Consider the following 15,771-nt stretch of genomic DNA (forward strand, 5'->3'; position numbering starts at 1 on the left):
TAGACTCTTGATATCTTGATATCTACAAGGTTCTCTTGCCAAATCAGGTGCCATGGTCCCGGCAGCAAGGCATTAGACAAAGATTAAACGTAATGGTGGTCTGGGTTTGCCCTCTTTGGAAGCTTCAGAACCTAAGAAGATGCTGCCATGCTGGATCAGACCAAGGCTCATCAAGTCCAGAAGTCTGATCACCGAGTGGCCAACCAGGTGCCTCTAGGAAGCCCACAAACAAGACGACTGCTGCAGCATCCTGCCTGTGTTCCAAAGCACCTAATATAATAGGCATGCTCCTCTGATACCAGAGAACTAGAAAGAATAGGTATGCATCATGACTAGTATTCATTTTGACTAGTAGCCATGGATAGCCCTATCCTCCGTGAGCATGTCCACTCCACCTAACCTACCTCACAGGACTGTTGTGAGAATAAAGTGGAAGAGAGGAGTATGATATAAGTTCCTTTGGGTCCCCATTGGGGAAGAAGGCAAGGTATAAATGAAATGAGAGAAATACATGTCCATGGCTGATGCCAAACCTGGAGATGAAAAGATGTCAGGCTGCGACAGAGTCGGTACGCCAGAAGAGAAATATGCCAACCCACCACAAAGAAGCTTCGGCACTGAACATTTCCAGGGCTCTGCCCACACACTGTGGGATACTCCTTTGGTGTTGCAATGTATCCCAATTGCAATGGGATAGGCTTGTCCACACCAGTTAATTCAGTAGCAAATGACTGCTGCACCATAACATCCAACACCTATGGATGCAGCTCTGGTCAGGCATGCTCCTGATCAGAGAAAAAGAATCCCCACTCTGCCACAGAAGTTTAATTTGCTGACCTTGAGCCAGTCACACACTCTCAGCCTAATCTACCTCACAGGATTGTTGTGAGGAGGAAGAGGAGAAGAAGCAGAAGCAGAAGAAGAAGCAGAAGAATTTTTATATGCCAACTTTCTCTACCACTTAAGGAAGAATCAAACCGGCTTACAATCATCTTCCCTTCCCCTCCCCACAACAGACACCCTGCGAGGTAAGTGAGGCTGAGAGAGTGTGACTAGCCCAAGGTCACCCAGCTGGCTTCATGTGTAGAAGTTCACCAGATTAGCCTCCGCCACTCATGTGGTTCTCCAGATCAGAGTCCACCGCTCCAAACCACCGCTCTTAACCACTATACCATGCTGGAAGAGAGTACAATATAAGTTCCTTTGGGTCCCCATTAGGGAGAAAGGCAAGGCATAAATGAAATGGGAATCCCAGCCCAAAGTTCACCCTGGGAGGTCTACAGCAGAACCCAATGCTCTAACCACTACACCAGCCCTTCTTGCCTGTCACCCCTTTCCATTCCTTGCTGTTGCCCCCACTTTGTCTCCGTCCCATTTCACCTGACCCCCAACTCAGGCTTCACTTCTCTCAAAGGACCCTCCCCCAAGCTGAATTTCTGCCATCTCAACTCAGCTTTCTGCACGATTACTGTGTGAAAACCCAAATTGCTGAATCCCAAGGTCATTTAAGAAAACTATATATTTATGAGCCAGTCCCCCCCAACACACACACAGAGAGACACACACTTCCCTTGCAAGTGATAAGAGCGGAAAATAAAACAAAAGGCTGCCTCTTTAAAAGAAAGTAACACCTCCGTTGATCAAAGGGGCGGAATCCTAAACCATTTCACACAGATAAGGGATATCTACCCACATGAACGGTGGCTTATTTAAGCAAGCTAAGACATATAGGTCTAGCAGAGGGGGGTACAGGAAGGGCAAAGGGCAGGGGGACATTCAAAAGCGCAAAGACCAGGGCTCCACAAATCAACTTGCCACAAGAATCCTGGAATCTCTTCCTGATGACTGCAATTGTACAGACACCCACATTAACAGTGAACATGAAAGAAGGTCACACTTCCCACTTCTCACTGGTCCAAAGAGACAACCTCTGCCAACATCAATACTACCAGTCGTCTGGCTCAGAGTCAGCCTCTGACTTCACACGAAGCATAAAGGGTGGTCAGAAGGAGCGAGAGCCCCTCTTCCCGCTAGATTTGCCAACTCCAGGTTAGGAAATTCCTGGAGATTTGGGGGTGGAGCCTGGGGAGGACACTCGGCATGGATGTGATGCCATAAGAGGCCACCCTCCAGAGCTGCCATTTTCTCCAGAGAAACTGATCTCTGTCATCTTGAGATGTAATTCCAGGTCTCCAGGCCCCACTTGAAGGTTGGCCACCCTACTTTTTGCTTCTCTTTACCCTAACCACCAAGGTCTCTGGGAAAGGGCTGTTGTTCACACCGCCCCATGCAAGGGACCACTGAGCGAGACCCAGAGCCAGCGTGGTGTATTGGTTAAGACTGGTGGTTTTGAGTGGTGGATTCTGATCTGGAGAACCGGGTTTGATTCCCCACCCCTCCACATGAGCGGGGGAGGCTAATCTGGTGAACTGGATTGGTTTCCCCACTCCTACACACAAAGCCAGCTGGGTGACTTTGGGCTAGTCACACTCTCTCAGCCCCACCCACCTCCAGGGTGTCTATTGTGGGGAGGGGAAGGGAAGGTGATTGTAAGCTGGTTTGAGTCTCCCTTAAGTGGTAGAGAAAGTCGGCATATAAAAACCAACTCTTCTTTTTCTTTCTCCAGCAATCCCTTCCAGCCTTAGGAAAGTTGATTCCCAGAGATGTTGGACAAACAGCTGTGTGACTCCAGAGGTTGTACTAAGGAGGGGGAATGGGGCAAAATTGCTGCCTCGGCCCATTTCCACAAAGGGTAGAAAAGAGCAAGAGTCCAGTAGCACCTTAAAGACTAACAAGAAGTGAGCTGTGGCTCACGAAAGCTCATACCCTACCAGAAAATATTTTTGTTAGTCTTTAAGGTGCTACTGGACTCTTGCCCTTTTCTACCATTTCCACAAGTCCCACTGACATGAGGGACCCTCCCCGGCGATTTCCATGCAGCCTTCCGACCCACATGGCAGCTTGTCTGTGTGGATTCTGCAACCCTTGGAACCAACTTTCCCAGGGCAGGAAGAGGTTGTGGGCAGGGGCACAGGAAGGATCCCCAATCCAATGAATGAATGAATGAATGAATGGTTTTATTTGCATTTAGCCATAGGCCATTACAAACATGTCAAGGATACCACAGATACATAATAAAATAAATATTAGATTAATAAAATTCTGGATTGATAATAAACATAATAAAACTATGCTAAAATATACATAATGAAACTATGCTAAAATCGATGCATTCAGAGAAATAATAGCTAAAAATTGTGGTGGTGTCCCAACCGGCCAATGGGACCTAGCAACCATTAAAATCAACCTAAAGGTTCAGCTCTCTTAGCAACCATATTGGACTTTATTTTCTTTGCCGCCAGAGCATACAGGGAAGTCCTATAAGAAACAAACCCATCAGTGTCTTTTAACAAAAATACTAATTTCTCAGTACTAGGGATCCCCAATCATCAGAGCCTTCTGCTGAGGGATCATGGGATCCAACTCATGGTTTCTGACCCTGGTTTGATGCATCCCAACCAAACACAGTCAGGGGAGCAGCCTGCGTTTGGGCACTCAAGCTAACTACAGTTACGTGAAGGGATAGATGCGATGTCTGAAGAGAGCCTAAGAATAAAGATGCCCATGTTCAAATGACAATGAAATTAAGGGGAAAACATATCACTTCTCCGTCTCAGTCATGGCAAAGGAATTTATCGCAGGCCACACAAGTTCAGCAGAGTACTCCTCCTGGGGTGGAGGCCCACGTCTGCCTTGAGCAAAGCAAAACCTGTGATTTTTCTCCCCGTCCAACCACAGATCCGCTGGCATCGACACCCGTTGTTACAGAAACACACACTTCTTTTCTGCTCTGTTTGTTCTTCTGAAGGAAACGGCATGACCTCTGTTTCCATTCCCTTTGTGGGTTACTTTTAAGCCCTTGTTTTGTTGAGGACTCTCCGGCCTGCCAATTTAAAAACTCCTTTTGCAAGCCTCTCTTATTGCAGCGACCGCATTTGTCTCGCAAAGGGAGAGGCTGGTGAGATGGTAAGCAGTGGTTTGGGAGAGCGCGCCAAGCTGTTGCGGAGAAGAGAACACGCTGGGATAGCTGTAGAGGTGCACACATTCCAGGGCAGCATTCAGCATAGTCAGACGGCATTTAATTTTAAAAAACCCACCAAGTGTGTAGCCCTCATGGAATGGCCTACTGGAGGAGGTCAGGAAGGCTCCGACGCTCCTGCCATTAGGCAAAGTACGTAAAACAACTGTTCAGGAGGGCTTTTTTAAAAGGAATAGGGCTATATTATAAAGGGGGTGGTTTGGGGAAGCTGCTTTTATACAGAAATCGGGACTGTGAACTATACTACTGCATATCGTATGTATTTGTGTGTTGCATGTATTACCCTGCTCTCCCGTCATTGTTTTCTACTTCTGTAACACCATTTTCTGCATCATTGGACATTTTGTGTCGAATACTTTTTGCCTGTTTCAGATTTCTGTAATCCTAGGCCTATTAGATTGCTTATTAGATGTCTCATCCTACCGATTGCATTGACTTGCACTGTGTAATCAGCCTTGAAACTCAGTGAGAAAGGCGGAATATAATAAATACTAACAGTGCAATGCCCAGTGAACTCTCAGTAGACAAAAGAGGATGGAATAGGAGTGGGGGACAGGGGGAAGCTCAGCCTGAGGTCCTAAGCTTGAAGCTTAAGGAACAGGATTTGGAGCACCAAGGTTGCGAACAGTGATTGGCAAAAGCAGGTCATGTGACAAAAGCACATGAGACAGGTTTCAGTCTGAGCAACGAGGGAGGATGTTTGACTCCCTTAGCAGTAGGTCCATCAATGGCTATTAGCCCTGAGATGGCTGGATATGACCTCCATGTTCAGAGGCACTGTACCTTTGCATGGAAGTTGCTGGGAGGCAGCTGCAGGGGGCGGCTTTAGAACATAAGAAAAGCCCTGCTGGATCAGACCCAGGCCCGTCAATCCCAGCAGTCTGTTCACACAGTGGCCAACCAGGTGCCTCCAGGCAGCCCACAAACAAGATGACTGCAGCAGCATCTGCCAGTTTCCCACAGTCATCACCACATCCTGGGGCAGGGAGTTCCACAATTTAACTATGCTTTGTCCTCTGTGCCCGGCTATGGGCCTTCTGAGGCCTCTGGTTTATCGCCAAGTGGCTCAGTAATGCTTCACCCAGTCCCCACAAGTTAAACATTGGAACGGGGGGCAAGGGTATCAATGTATGTCACCTCTAATGGACATACATGTAAATGCAAGCATGCAAATATCAAGATATCAGGTGGTTTGCTGCCTGACCTTTTCAGACATGCCACTGCAGAGCTCATTTGGAATGGAGAATGAGGGGAGCTGACAGACTCCCCCCCCCCCAAAAAAAAATTGCTATGAACCGCAGGAACTGGTTGTATTGATTTACTCCGTGTAACCTGCCTTCAGTGAGAAAGGTGGACTATGTGGTGAAAAGTGCTGTCAGGCCACAGCTGAAGAAGAAGAGATGGGTTTTGTATGCCAACTTTCTCAACCACTTAAGGAAGAATCAAACCGTCTTACAATCACCTTCCCTTCCTCTCCCCACAACAGATACCCTGTGAAGTAGGTGAGGCTGAGAGAGCTCGAAGAGAGCTGTGACTAGCCCAAGGTCCCCCAGCTGGCTTCATGTGGAGGAGTGGGGAAACCAACCCACCAGATTAGCCTCTGCTGCTCATGTGGAGGAGTGGGGAATCAAACCCAGTTCTCCAGATCAGAGTCCACCGCTCCAAACCACCGCTCTTAACCACTACACCACGCTGGCTCTCTGGAGAAGCAAAGAACTGGCACTTGTTAGGTGGAGCAGATAAGGAAAGGGAAGGGGTCAAGCAGGAGTTAGGGTGGAGGAGAAAATATATAATATGCCGCTGCTTCAGATGGATTGAAAGGCACTCAGTGATCAGCTTTAGCACCTGGATTTATTTCAATTTGTATCCCGCCCTTTGTCTCTAGGATCTACTTTGCAGTGTGGTCTACCTGTCAGGTTGGGGAATGCACAGCCCCAGGCTGTATGTATGTAGGAGATGTCATTTTTTAATGCACTAATAACATTAAAAAAAACACTTCTGGCAAGAAAAAGAATTAGCACAATAGGAGAAAAGGGAGAATGAGTCCTTGGTTTGCCATTGCCTGCCTCTGCATCATGACCCTGGTATTCCTTGGAAGTTGCCCATCAAAACCCTAACCAGGCCGACCCTACTTAGCTTCTGAGATCTGACGAGATCAGGCGAGCCTGGGGCTATCCAGGTGAACATGGTGAAACACACTCTGGCCAGTGCCTAGATCAGAGAGCCCTGGCAATCCCCTCTTGCTTCATGATGGGGAAAACACTAGATGTAAATGCAGTAACTATCTCTGTCTCTCCTCCCATCAGGCCTACAGTCTGAAGTGTCACGGTTCTCCGTCGGCCATCTTCAAGTACTTGAAGGTCTGTCATATAGAGGATGGTGCCGAGTTGTTTTCTGTTACTCCAGAAGGTCGGACCAAAACCAACGGGTTGAAATTAAATCAAAAGTGTTTCCATCTAGACATTAGGAAGAATTTTCTAACAGTTAGAGCGGTTCCTCAGTGGAACAGGCTTCCTTGGGAGGTGGTGAGCTCTCCTTCCCTGGAGGGTTTTAAGAAGAGGCTAGATGGGCATCTGTCAGCAATGCTGATTCTCTGACCTTAGGCAGATGATGAGAGGGAGGGCACCTTGGCCATCTTCTGGGCATGGAGTAGGGGTCACTGGGGGTGTGGGGGGTAGTTGTGAATTTCCTGCATTGTGCAGAGGGTTGGACTAGATGACCCTGGTGGTCCCTTCCAACTCTATGATTCTATGACTACCACCTCGTCCTGATGTGTGTATAAACCTGGCCCGAACAGCAAACTAGGAAGGGGTGGCATGCAGAGGAGTCACAGTGCTGTTCTGCTGGGAAGACAGACGATCGCCCCCCCTTCTGACGCCGAGCCGATTCACTCACTTTGGCTGCACTGATGACTGTGGCCGTGTAGGACTGAATGTTGTCTCCACAGGCCCCGCCGCGGGACTGATGGAACCGGATCAGCTGCAAGAAGGAAGAGAGGAAGCCAGCAAGTCACTCCTCGTCAATTGTACAGCAATCATTCTAACCCAGCTGGACGTCTCTTGCGGGTGCGAGATTCTGCCTCCCCCTCCCCACAGACTGCAAAAAAAAAAAAACCCAATAAGATGTTATAACCATTTTTTTTCATAAATAATCTTTTGGGTGCCACCCAGACTGTCATGTACTCAGCCTTTGGTTTTCAATTATAAGCTGAATAGTCCCTTACTGTTTATAAACTTTAAACAGGGAGGTTTGGGGGAATCGGGGGCAGGGGGGGAGGTTGGCTGCCCTCATGCAAATAAATTTGAACAGATATAATCAAAGGCTTCATGCCGTGTCAACGCGAAGTCGTTGACAAGCTAAGAATCTGGAAGCAAAATGTCAGAAGTATACAGGCATTTTCTGGAAAGAAGGGAAATGACTCATGAGAAAAAGAGTGCATGATGCCAAGCCACTGGAACCAAACGGTGAGAAGGACGCAGCCTGCTTATCGGAGGATCTGAGCGACAGCCTGCATTTGGGATTTCTCATCTCTCTATACCTTTGATTATCAGGAGCTGCCCCGTATGCTGGGCTTGTACCAGCTCTCATCCTGTCACCTGTCTTCTCTTTACCGGGCATTACTAGTGAAATGAGAGCCCCGTGGCGCAGAGTGGGAAGCTGCAGTACTGCAGTGAAAAGCTCTGCTCACAGCCTGAGTTCGATCCCGACGGACGTCAGTTTCAGGTAGCCGGCTCAAAGTTGACTTCCACCCTTCCAAGATTGGTAAAATGAGTACCCAGCTTGCTAGAGGTAAAGTGTAGATGACTGGGGAAGGCAATGGCAAACCACCCTGTAAAAACAAAGTCTGCCTAGTAAACGTCGGGATGTGGCGTCAGCCCATGGGTCAGTAATGACCCGGTGCTTGCACAGGGGACTACTTTTACCTTTACTAGTGAAATGCCTGTTTTCATTTCAGGTGCAGAATGCATGGAGGGGGTGCTTGTACATTGCAGAGATTCCTGGGGGAGGCTGCCAAGAGAGACTTTGCCCTTGGAAGTGCTGTAGCCCCATAGCAAGGGGCATGTCTTTTTAAATTAAATTTAATATTAATATAAAAACAAAAGCTACCATCACGGCATTACATGAACTTTCCCTAAAATTTTCTGCTTTTTGTATTCCTGGTCCTATTGCATTGCTTATTAGATCTCCCATGCTATTTGATTACACCATGTAGTCTGCCTTGAGTCTCAGTGACAAATGCTGATTATAAATGAAGTAAACGAAGAAATATTGGGGAGGAGCTCCAATTCTATCACATGAACACATGAAGCTGCCTTATACTGAATCAGACCCTTGGTCCATCAAAGTCAGTATTGTCTACTCAGACCGGCAGCAGCTCTCTGGGGTGTCAGGCAGGGGTCTTTCATATCACCCACCTGCCTAGTCCCTTTAACTGGAGATGCCGGGGATTAACCCTGGGACCTTCAGGGTTGTTCAACATGTCCCCCAACAGTCCCCCATGGAACATTTCAAAAAGAGGACAGGGTCATTGTAAGGCAGGACATGTTATTGGCTGCCCTCAGCCATAGTCACTATAGAGTCAGAAGGACTAGTAAGCACCTGCACTTTCCTCAGCCAGTGTGTGATTTAGGGGTGCCAACTCTGGATTGGGAACTTCCTGGAGATATTGGGGTGGGGCCTGGAGATGGTGGGAGTTGTGGAGGGACCTCTGCAGGGTATAATGCCATAGAGTCCACCCTCCAAAGTAGCCCTTTTCTCAAGGGGAATTGATCTCTGTAGTCTGGAGATCAACTGTAATCCGGAGAAATCGCCAGGCCCCACCTAGTGCGATTCCATTTTTCCTTCCAGATTTCCTTCTTTTTATTCCCCCTTGTCATTCTCTCTCCCTCCTCCAGGCTTATTTTTATCCCCCTTTTCCAGCATTTTTACAAAGTGAGGGAGGTTTTGTGTTTGGCTCCACCTCCTGAGGCAGTCATATTGGCGTGGTGCTAACCAAAATTCGCAAAATTCCAAGGGCTCAAAAAGCTTGGGGACCCCTGCTGTAAAGAGCCACAATGCCAGGTCCCCCCTCCCAATCAGCGGGAGGTTTTACGGGGCGGAGCTGCGGTGGCCGTGTGCATGCGCAGGTGTGCACACGCGGTGATGGCACTTTCGATTTTACTTCCAGAAGCGCCCCATCGCCACAGCTGATTTAATACTCAAAACTGAGTGTTAAAACAGCTGAGGCTATGCGGTCCTTCTGGAAGTAAAACCGGAAGTGCTGCCAACACGCACACACTCAGCTCCGGTCCTGGAGCCACTGGGTGGATTGGTGGGCAATTGCCCATCAATATCACTCACCTGGCAACCCTACACAGTGCAATAATTAATCATGCCCCCCAAAAGACAATCTAGACGTCTTGCCTCTGTTGCCTCGTTCCCTCTCTGTTCACAGAATTGCCCGTGAATTGTCTGTAAAATAACGCTGGAGGGGCACAGATTTAAGGGGGAGGGAGAGCAATCAGCTCCTTACCTTGTTTTCAGCATAAGCAAGCCACCGGCTTCCCAGAGCTATGGGATTCATGTTTGGCCCCGGACAAGGATAGCAGCCTGAAAAATATTCAAAAAGTAGCACTGATAAATATTGGAGCCGACTTCATACTAAGAATTCTACTTCCTGCCAAGAAAACAAAAGGCTGAACCAAAAAAGCTTATGTGGCTGCTTGCATGACTTAAAGGATGCTTCCTCGTTTTGTAGCAAGGCTGGGGCTAGAGGAGAGGACACCTGCATTGCTTGCCCCTTCCTGCATGTCGATCAGAAGCTGATCAGCCAGTAGACAATCCACACTTTTCAGCCAGACATGCCAACCACCAGAACAATGAGCCACAATCTAACAAACTGCACAGTGATCCCTGGGGCTCAAAGAGGTCACTGGGCGTGTGTTGCTCAAGCAACAGCTCTCCATGCCCCCTGGCAATCCACTTTTCACACCTTGGGGACTTTTGAAGTAGACCGTGACATGGTATAGGGGTCAGTCAGGAGGAGGAGGAGGAGGAGGAGGAGGAGGAGAATCACCTTCCCTTACCCTCCCCACAACAGACACCCTGTGAGGTAAAGCTCCCACTGAGCAAGCCCAAAACCTTGGGCACCGTAAAGTAGCTCTTTAGATCCTGTTAGTTCCCAGCCAAGGAATCATAATTTTAAGTGAGGTTTGCAGAAAGCCTGGTAAACTTATGGGACATTTGTGTCCTGTTTTCAAGTAGGAATCTGTGGAATCCTGGGGTTCTAGGAGAACAACACTTGTGACAGACCAGCTTCCTGGAAAGACAGCTGCCCCACCACAACTGATCTCCTCCAATGGGCAACCCCCAATCAATTTTCGGTGCAATCCGGGGCACACTCTCAGTTCACGCAGAATGAAAATGAGGCCCAATTGGTCTGGCCAGCATCAGGCCTGCATGCCCTCAAACCTGTCCCAGAATCCTTTGCAAAACTTCCATGGCAACTGTGCATGGGCAAATAAACTGCATACCATGGAAAAGGTATCATGAGTGCGCGAACATGATTAGTAGGCAAATATAGCATCTTTAGGAAGATACGCTGGCCATCAAAGACCAGGGATGGTAGAGCTTGTGCAACTCGACTCAGCTTGGCTCTGCAATATTACCAGCATGGTGTAGTAGTGAAGAGTGACAGTTCTCTCTAATCTGGAGAACCGGGTTTGATTCCCCACTCCTCCACATGAAGCCTGCTGGGTAACCTTGGGCTAGTCATAGTTCTCTCCGAACTCTCTCAGCCCCACCTACCTCACAAGGTTTCTGTTGTGGGGAGAAGAAGGGAAGATTGTAAGCTGGTTTGATTCTCCTTAAAAGGTAGAGAAAGTTGGCATATAAAAACCAACTCTTATTATTCTTCCTCTTCCTCTGCCTTTCCCACACATCACAAGGGTATCTATCTCCTTTTGTGCCAAGCCCCCCCTTATCTGCCACTTCCAGCCTTGGCAGCTTTCTGCCATCCCCCTTCCAAGTAGGTCTCATGGATCACTTGGTCTTCCTTGTTCAGGTTTTGGGTGCTGCCTGTGAAGTGTTCCCTACACAGAGAAACTGAGGGGTGGGGGGCACTGAGTCTGCCCTGCCCCAGGAAATCTTTCAAGATTTACACATTTGAGGAAAAGTCACAGCACTTGTTTGCTTCATGACAGTCTAAATTTAGAGAGACGTATCTCTATTTTGGACTGCCCTATAAATCACTGCAGTCAGCTTACAGGACATATTGTTCATCATCTCAATATGCAACACGAGCCAATATGTGCTGTTAAACTGAAAAAGAAATACATACTTTTTATATCACTCCCTGCTTGGGACACACAATTTTTTATAAGGCTTTTAAAATATATACCAATGATGTCCTTTCATCTCATCCCACTTAGGCTGGTTTTGGGTTTCTCACAAAAGCCTATGGCAAACAATGCTCATTCATCCTTCTTGCGAAAATGTCTACGTTTGGGATTCTTTTCTTTGCTCGTTTTAAATCAGGATTGAGCGGCTATAACAATACTTGATCTCTTAATACCTGATATAACAATACTTGATCTCTTAACCATGGTTAACCAGGGCCAACCATGGTTAAGAGATTGGGAGCAGCCACTCTAATCCTTTCATTCTGGGGTCTAACCAAGGCCACTCTGACAGCAGAGCTGGTGCTGTTTCACTAATCACCGTACATTCTGAACCACATTTTGCAAATATTCCTCTAACCAGGATCATGGGGGTCCAATTTTATGGAGTTCCATTTTTTCTCCATTGGAAACAATAGAAAATGGATGGGGTCACCCTTGGGGGACCTATAAAATTGGACCCCCCTGGCCCAATCTTCACCAATCTTGGGAGTTCTTCTAAGGAGAGTCACCTGCTGCTATGTTGCAAATTTGGTGCCTCTACCTCAAAATACAGTCTCTCCAAAGCCCTGCAAAGATCCTCATGGGTAATATAGACCTGGAAACCGCAGAAAAAATCCGGAAAAATCAGCTTTTTTGGATTTGCTTTTTGGGCTCCTTTTAAATGGTGCCTCTTTTTTTAGTTTGGCATATCCAAATGCACATCCCTAGTAAGGATTGAACATGGGACTGTCTGCATGCAAAGCACGTGCTCTACCACTGAGTTATGGAAAGAGAAATTCATAGGACCACCTATGGGTGAAAAGGTATGTAGAAGTAAGGGATTCAAGCAGACTATGTCATTTTATGGGATCTTCTGGATGCAAAACATGTGCTCTACCACTGAACTTTGGCCCCAGCAAAGGTTAGATTCTCCCAGGGAACAGATAATTTGTGCCGAACTAGGACAGTTTATAGAATCCCACAAGAATAAAAAAGAAACACTTTGCATACAGAAGTACACAAAGACATAAGAGATCAAAGACCTTTCTTTTCCTCTTAAGAATCCACCACCCTACAGCTAGATAATTTAACCGAAATGGTAACAGATCGAGACAAAAAGAGGTGTAGCGCAAGAATGATGAGTAAATAAAGGATAGGAGGGAACGCTTTGTTGTACTGCACTGTTTATTTCCAGAAGATGACAACAAATCATTCAGTCCTTTCAAATAATATTTTGTTTGTTCCTCACCAAAAAGAAAAAAGTAAACTTGTTTATAAAAGAATATGAAGTAATATGGTTTACAACATTGTTTACGAATTCTCCTTCGAGATGAAAACCCCGACAGAAATGCCATGACTCTCTCAGCCCCAAACCATCATCCATTGTTCTTAGACTTCCTCCAGTTTAGAGCCACCCATGACCTCTAAAGGGCTCTGACAGAGGCTCCGAGAACACTGGAACAACAAGTCTGGGTGCAGTGGGTGGGATCATGTAGACAACTGGACGTTGTGAGGAATATGGGGCTATCAATGAAAACAGCAGTCCCTTGGAGAATTCTGCTCCTCCATAATTAAAAGCACAACTTCACCTTTGTTCTGAAGTCTGCCTGTTGTGCCTTTCCTTAGCCACCTTTTTTTTTTTTGCCGTCAAGTCACAGCTGACTTATGGCGACCCCGTTGCGTTTTCAAGTAAGGAGACATTTGGAGGTGGCTTGCCATTGCCTGCCTCCACATTATGACCCTGGGATTCCTTGGAGGCTGCCCATCCAATTATTAACCAGGGCCAACCCTGCTTAGCTTCTGAGATATCATGAGAGCAGGCTACCCTGGGGCTACCCTCAGCGTGCAGTGAAAACTACAGCACTATCACTGCACACTGAGGGACCCCCTCCCACTATTACTGGCCCAGACTTCTAACAGAAGAGGTTCACCCTTTCCAAACCGAAAATCGGACACCCTCCTAAACAGATGTACTTGTAGAGAGTGGAATTGCCTACCCTCAGAGGAGCCCACCCATGTTTCTTGTGAATCACAGTTCTGGGCTCACTTCCTTGAAGGGCTGATAATTTGGCTTCATTTCTGCAGCAGGAGAGATCCACTGATGGTGCAGCGTTCAGTATAATAGGACCACCCACCCGTAGGGTGGTCTGATTGGAAAGAGGCCTGGCTAGAGTACTAAATCATGCAAAAACTTCACAGGCGGCCTCCTCCATTCATGGGTAGTTTGGGAACGCAGGAGCCTTTATTGACTTAATTTTCTTGCAACACATACCACTGGAGAATTGCTGTCCTGAGCTGATTTCCAAAGTCCAACAGCAGCACTGTTAGTACCATACTAGTACGAGCTTCTGCAGGCAGGAGCTGAGGTGGGAGGGGATCCTGAATGCAGTGGACAGGAAATGTGATAGAATTCTGCACAGCTGAGCAGGCAAAAGGCAGAGGAGAGCGTTCCTCTGAAGCCCAGCAAAATCCCTTCTGTTGCCCATTCTAAGAGCAGGCTTTTTCAGGGGTACAAGTGCCTCTGACTTGAATACAGAAAAGCAGCATCCTTCAGCTACCAAAGCTTTGGGAAATGCTAAACAGCTCTGAGAGTAAAGAAGGAGGGGCTATGGCTCAGTGGTGGAACGTCTGCTTGGCATATAGAGGGTCCCCAGTTCAATCCTCAGTGTCTTCAGTTCAAGGGCTCAGGTCGTAGGTGATGTGAAAGACTTCTTCCTCAGACTCTGGAGAGCTGCTGCCAGTCTGAGTGGAAAGTATTGACCTTGGTGGACCAATGGTCTGATTCACTATAAGGCAGCTTCCATGCGTCCTTCCTTGTGTTCAAGCTCTTTGCGGAATGCAGCAGAAAGAGCATGTTAAAACCAGGCAGGGCGCTATGCACATACGCACCTTCTAACTGCTTGGTTGCTGATGACAAAGCCTTTTCAAACTCAAAACGAATGGGCAAGTGGAGTTTAAAGCAGCTTCTTAATCAAAGGCAGCTGCCTTGGGAAGCTGAACCAGCGTTCCCTCCAATGAGCCGGGCCAAGTTTAAAGGCAAGCCATTCCATCTCCATTGGGGTTTTAACTTCTCAGCAGGCCAACAAGTTGAAGAGGTACATCTTCCTTTCATGAAAAGCATCAACCAGTGTATAATCCAATCGCTCATTTATTGGCTGTTACACTAGGTATTCCCAGCGATGTATCAAGAGTTTGGAAATGTTATAAAAAATTCTGTTCACACTTTCAATGTATTCCCACCAATGTATTAAGAGTTTGAAACTGTTATAAAAATACTGTTTGCACTTTGTTTGGCCCCTTTAGCTGTGAAGTCGTCTTCCAACCATTTTTTAGCCGTGGCATCCAAAAACCCTTTTAAAGCGATGTTTTTTATAACATTTCCAAACTCTTGATACATCGCTGGGAATACCTAGTGCTGTAACAGCCATTGAAAGCTGCTGGCTGGCACGCTTACCAGTGCTTCAGGGTTTGCATTGAAAACAGGTGCAATTCGAGGGCAGCCTTTTAATCTGAGGGTGTGGCTCTTGGGGCACTGAAGGGTCAAGGCTTGAAAAGGGGCTGCATCCGCCTTTGAAGGATTAGGCCCTCCAGGGGGTCAAGCAGCACGGCTGATGTTCCTAACAGCAAGAGCCAGGCTAAGGCGTCTGCATGAGGCAGATTTGCAACTAGGCAGCCAAGCTCAGATGCGTTCCAAAAAAGTGGTCCAAGCTGGCAAGGATGAGTTGCAAAAGAACTGGTTCACGAGGCTGCCAGGGCCAAGGAGCAGAGAGGCCTGGCAAGAATACAGGCAGAAACAAGTTCAAGCATGGAGCCTGAGCTTAACAAAGGGAGGCGCTTTCTAGCCTGCTGAAGCTTGTATAGAGGCAGGGAAGGGTGGTAACCACTCATGTCTGGGATGGGCGCGTTAAAGCTGAGGACTAGTAACTCTGCTTGGGGCTCAGGAAAAAGTCACAGGTCTGACAGAGGTGCTTCAGGGAACAGGGCTGAGGATCAACTCACCGAAAATTCCTGGTTCAAGGCCTTCACACAGCCAGAGACTATGGCACACGGTGGGCTCAAGAAAATACTGGGAGAAGGCATGGCTTGTGGAAGAAATACAGAAGAATCAAAGAAAAGGAATGAAACATGGGCCTTTTATGCAGGGACATTTTCCTGCGGTCACCCCCACCAACTGCTTTGGGGCTTCATTTTGATTATCCTTTTGATTTCCTGACTGTCAGAGGTCACCTCGCTCTCCCTGCGCATTTTGCCCGTGTTTTCCAGATGCTGTTTTAGCCAAAGTCTGGAAAATGCGGGCAAAATGCGCAGGAAGAG

The 15,771-nt window shown here is 47.4% G+C and overlaps 1 protein-coding gene across 1 annotated transcript in view; it reads right to left on the bottom strand.

Annotated features, from left to right (window-relative positions):
• Positions 1 to 15,771, bottom strand: part of BCAS3 (BCAS3 microtubule associated cell migration factor) — a 698,169-nt gene that overhangs the window by 566,856 nt on the left and 115,542 nt on the right. Inside the window, exons 10-11 of the mRNA XM_056864967.1 lie at positions 9,612 to 9,688; positions 6,995 to 7,078 (exon numbers count right to left, since the gene is read on the bottom strand). Coding sequence (XP_056720945.1) covers positions 6,995 to 7,078; positions 9,612 to 9,688 — 161 coding nt within the window. The remainder of the gene's footprint in view (positions 1 to 6,994; positions 7,079 to 9,611; positions 9,689 to 15,771) is intronic.

This window comes from Euleptes europaea, chromosome 19 (assembly GCF_029931775.1).
Source record: "Euleptes europaea isolate rEulEur1 chromosome 19, rEulEur1.hap1, whole genome shotgun sequence".
In the NCBI taxonomy this organism is placed as follows: Eukaryota; Metazoa; Chordata; class Lepidosauria; order Squamata; family Sphaerodactylidae; genus Euleptes; species Euleptes europaea.